The sequence below is a fragment of the Triticum dicoccoides genome, chromosome 1A, assembly GCF_002162155.2.
Source record: "Triticum dicoccoides isolate Atlit2015 ecotype Zavitan chromosome 1A, WEW_v2.0, whole genome shotgun sequence".
Taxonomy (NCBI): domain Eukaryota; kingdom Viridiplantae; phylum Streptophyta; class Magnoliopsida; order Poales; family Poaceae; genus Triticum; species Triticum dicoccoides.
In genome coordinates, this window is record NC_041380.1 from 86,906,521 (window position 1) to 86,910,165 (window position 3,645).

A 3,645-nucleotide genomic window follows, 5' to 3' on the forward strand; every position below is an offset into this window, starting at 1 on the left:
TCCCGATAGGAGCTACACATATCTCATTCTCAGGGCAACACCGGATGAACACTACGTACAATTAAAAGCAACCCTAAAGTTTCCCCGAGGTGGCGCTGCAAATGGCTCTGTTTTGGACCAACACTCAGAGGAGCACTGGCCCGGGGGTTAAAATAAAGATGACCCTTGGGAGCGCGACTCCTAAGGGAAAAGTAGGTGGTGGTGAGGCAAATGGTAAAACCAAGGTTGGGCCTTGCTGGAGGAGTTTTATTCAAAGCGAACTGTCAAGGGGTTCCCATTATAACCCAACCGTGTAAGGAACGCAAAATCCGGGAACATAACACCGATATGACGGAAACTAGGGCGGCAAGAGTGGAACAAAACACCAGGCATAAGGCCGAGCCTTCCACCCTTTACCAATTATATAGATGCATTAATTAAATAAGAGATATTATGATATCCCAACAAAATATCCATGTACCAACAAGGAACAAACTCCAATCTTCACCTGCAACTAACAAGGCTATAAGAGGGGCTGAGCAAAGCGGTAACATAGCCAAACAACGGTTTGCTAGGACAAGGTGGGTTAGAGGCTTGGCTTAACAATATGGGAGGCATGATAAGCAAGTAGTAGGTATCGCAGCATAGGCATAGCAAAAGAGCAAGCAACTAGCAAGCAAAGATAGAAGTGATTTCGAGGGTATGGTCATCTTGCCTGAGATCCCGCAAGGAAGAAGAACGAGTCCATGAAGAAGACAAACGGACGAAGTCGATTGAAACCTCACAAACGCGACATTAATGGAACTAACCCGAAGAAGCAACACCGTAAAGAAGCAAACAACATAGTAAACAACCAACACATCAACATGGCATGATGCACAATCGAGTATGATGCATGTCCGGTTTAATGAAGCATGGCATGGCAAGGTGCACAAGCAAACCTACAAATTAAGTGAAGCTCAATATGCAACTCCGTTGCATATTGACGGAACACCACATCAATTATTTAGTTCACTCTCGGTTAGGTACTCAACAATATTAAATGTTGGTTAGCATGGCAAGAGGTGAAACATAAAGAAAACTACCTATCTAGGCAAGTTTAAATGAGACCGAAACAACAAACAACAAGTCCGGAAACTCCTCATGTGCATATTTTAGGTTTTGGTACTGTTCTACCCTAAACCATATTTTATAGTTGTTAAACATGCAAAGCAATGTCACCATGTTAAACTAGGCATTTTTCCACCCCATTTACATATATAATTTATTTAAAACCGAGCTACGGTTTAATAGATATGAATTAAAACATTTTAACATGGCATTTAAGCAAATTAACAAACAACATTTTAAACATTTTAGACATGGATGAAAAAGACATATTATGAAACAACACAAAATTCTAAGCAACTTTCATATTAAGTTTGTTTTAATCCGATGCACGATTGTTAAGTTATTAAAAACATGATGTTTAGGGGCTAAACTGCAAAACTGTTGTCTCAGGATTAATTGCTAAAATCACAGACAAGGGAAGAAAGACATTGGGCCGAAACTGATTGGCCCGGTAGAGTACAGGAGAGGGAGTGGAGAGGGGCTGCTCACTTTGGGCCTCGTGGGCCATTCGATGGAGAGGTTGGCCGGAGCCAGGCCTGCTTGGCTCGATCGAAAGGGTCAACGCGGCATGGCATCGCTCGTGTTCTGACGAAGCTAAAGGACGCAGTGGTTCGGTGCAGCAGAACATGGCAGCAGGGCGGCGACCGGTCTTGGGAGCGGTGCGAGGTGAGCAAGGAGGTAGGGGCTTGCCAGCGGCGTGAATCCGGGCGGTGGAGGCGCAGTCAAGGTGAGGTCGAGCTGATTCAGGGCTGCGGTGGCCATGGGGCTCGGGCGTCAGGCGCCGGGTTCCTATCCCTGACGAAGACACAGAGAGATGAGACGGAGAAGAAAGAAGGATAGGGATGCAGCGGCAGGGCTCACCGGAGCACGAGCGGGCGGCAAGGACGAAGCATAGGCGACTCGAGCTGGTAGGTGATAAGGGCTGCGCGGCTCCATCTCCAGGGACAGGCGGCCATGGTTGTGGGAGATGCTGCTCATTTCTGTTCGACGGGGAAGGGGAGAGCGGGGGAGGTCAGAGAAAGCAAAAGAGAGAGAGAGAGACGGGGATGCAGGCGAGGAACGACGGTGACCGAACGCGGGAGCGGGTGAGGAAGGCGCCTAGGTTCAGATCCGGCGACCAGCGCGGTGGTCTGAAGCAGAGGAGGCAGCGGCGTTCGATGACACGGGCATCTGCGGCGATGCAGCACGAGATGGCGGTGTTGAAGCCCGCGGTGGTCTCCATGGCGAGTCGAGGCGGGGCGCAATGCTGTTGGGCAGCGCGTGGACTAGCTTCGGCTCCTGGTTTGAGAGGGGGCGCGGGAAATCGGGGCACCGTGGTGCTCCGGCGAGGGTGCTGCTTCTCATGTGGTCACCTCAGAGAGAGAGGGAGACGGGTGAGTTAGAGCGAGCTTGAACGAAGAGAATGGGCAAGGGAGCAGGGGAGGAGCAGCGACGTGGTCGGGCTCCAGGAGGTGGTCGAAGCAGGGGATCCCGGGGCGCGGATCCCGTTGGAGCTCGGGGGCGAGGGTGCCGCAAGGCGGCTGAACTAGTTGGACGGATCGGGAGGGATCCTGATGCAGATGTGGCTGGTTGGGCCGGTGATGAACACGAGTTGGAGCTGTGGTTGGTGCGGGAGGAGATGAGGAGGGGATCTGGGAGGATCCCAAGAGAGAGAGTGGCGGCGACGGTTGAGGAGATGGATGGGACAATGTCCCTAAAATTTAAGGTTGGTCTATACATATATAGAAAAAGGATTTTAGGATAGGGGCATTTGGTCCCTCCGATCTTAATCGGACGATCCCAGAAAAATAGGTTAGGGGGCCCAAATAAGAAAATGGTGATGTTTTATAGACGTTTAGGGATGATCCGGACCCAACGGTGATGACTGCCCGGGTCGGGTTTGGGACAACTTTCGGACGCGCGCGAGGGGCCGATGCACTGTGCAAGGAGGGGGTTTCGGGGCCTGGCGGTTGGAAGTGGGCCGTGTAGAAGGTCTAGGGAGGAAAGAGAGGGAAAGCCCGGCAACAGGTTCCGGAGATCGAAAACGTCCGACGATAGACCGGCTGCTATTGCCGCTATAGTTTAACAGTTCACTACTAGGAAAAGGCCTACTAATGGCGCACCAGTTTTGCCCACTAATGGCGCATCACTGGTGCACCATTAGTATCACGCCACTAGTATTTATTACTAATGGCGCACCATTGGTGCGCCATTAGTATCTGGTATACTAATGGCGCACCACGCAGTGCACCATTAGTATATAACACCATGCGCCATTAGTATGCCTCTCAGGGGCCATATTTAACCATGTGCTTTGGCACACTAATGGCGCATTGCGCATGGATGCGCCATTAGTATACCTGGCATACTAATGGCGCACTATTTGGTGATGCGCCATTAGTATGAATATTTGGTTTTTTTTACTTTTCTGATTTTTGCACAGGTTACAAAATATATTATTGGACAGAATATAGACAGGAGCACACAGCAACAACAGATTCATCGAATACAATAGAAGATTAGTCTCCGAATACAATTCATCATATTAGTCTTCGAATTCAAAAGACCGAACAAAGA

At 49.8% G+C, this 3,645-nt stretch overlaps 1 protein-coding gene across 1 annotated transcript; it reads right to left on the reverse strand.

Moving 5' to 3' along the window:
- Window positions 1–729: 729 nt before the first annotated feature.
- On the reverse strand, window positions 730–2,744 carry LOC119267235. Its single transcript, XM_037548625.1, has 4 exons — window positions 2,160–2,744; window positions 1,951–2,069; window positions 1,579–1,884; window positions 730–783 (listed from the first exon to the last, which is right to left on the reverse strand). Exons 1-4 carry the CDS (start codon window positions 2,309–2,311, stop codon window positions 761–763), a joined length of 600 nt encoding a protein of 199 aa, XP_037404522.1. The 5' UTR covers window positions 2,312–2,744; the 3' UTR covers window positions 730–760.
- Between the last annotated feature and the right edge of the window lie 901 nt (window positions 2,745–3,645).

Bases quoted from the DNA above. Each gene is read 5' to 3' on its own strand.
- LOC119267235 (XM_037548625.1), bottom strand. From the start codon at position 2,311: ATGGAGACCACCGCGGGCTTCAACACCGCCATCTCGTGCTGCATCGCC. The intron at 1,885-1,950 runs GTGAGCCCTGCC...TGTCTTCGTCAG, and splicing joins TGCCGCCCGCTCGTGCTCCG to GGATAGGAACCCGGCGCCTG. The intron at 784-1,578 runs GTGAGCAGCCCC...TCTTCGGGTTAG, and splicing joins AATGGCCCACGAGGCCCAAA to TTCCATTAATGTCGCGTTTG.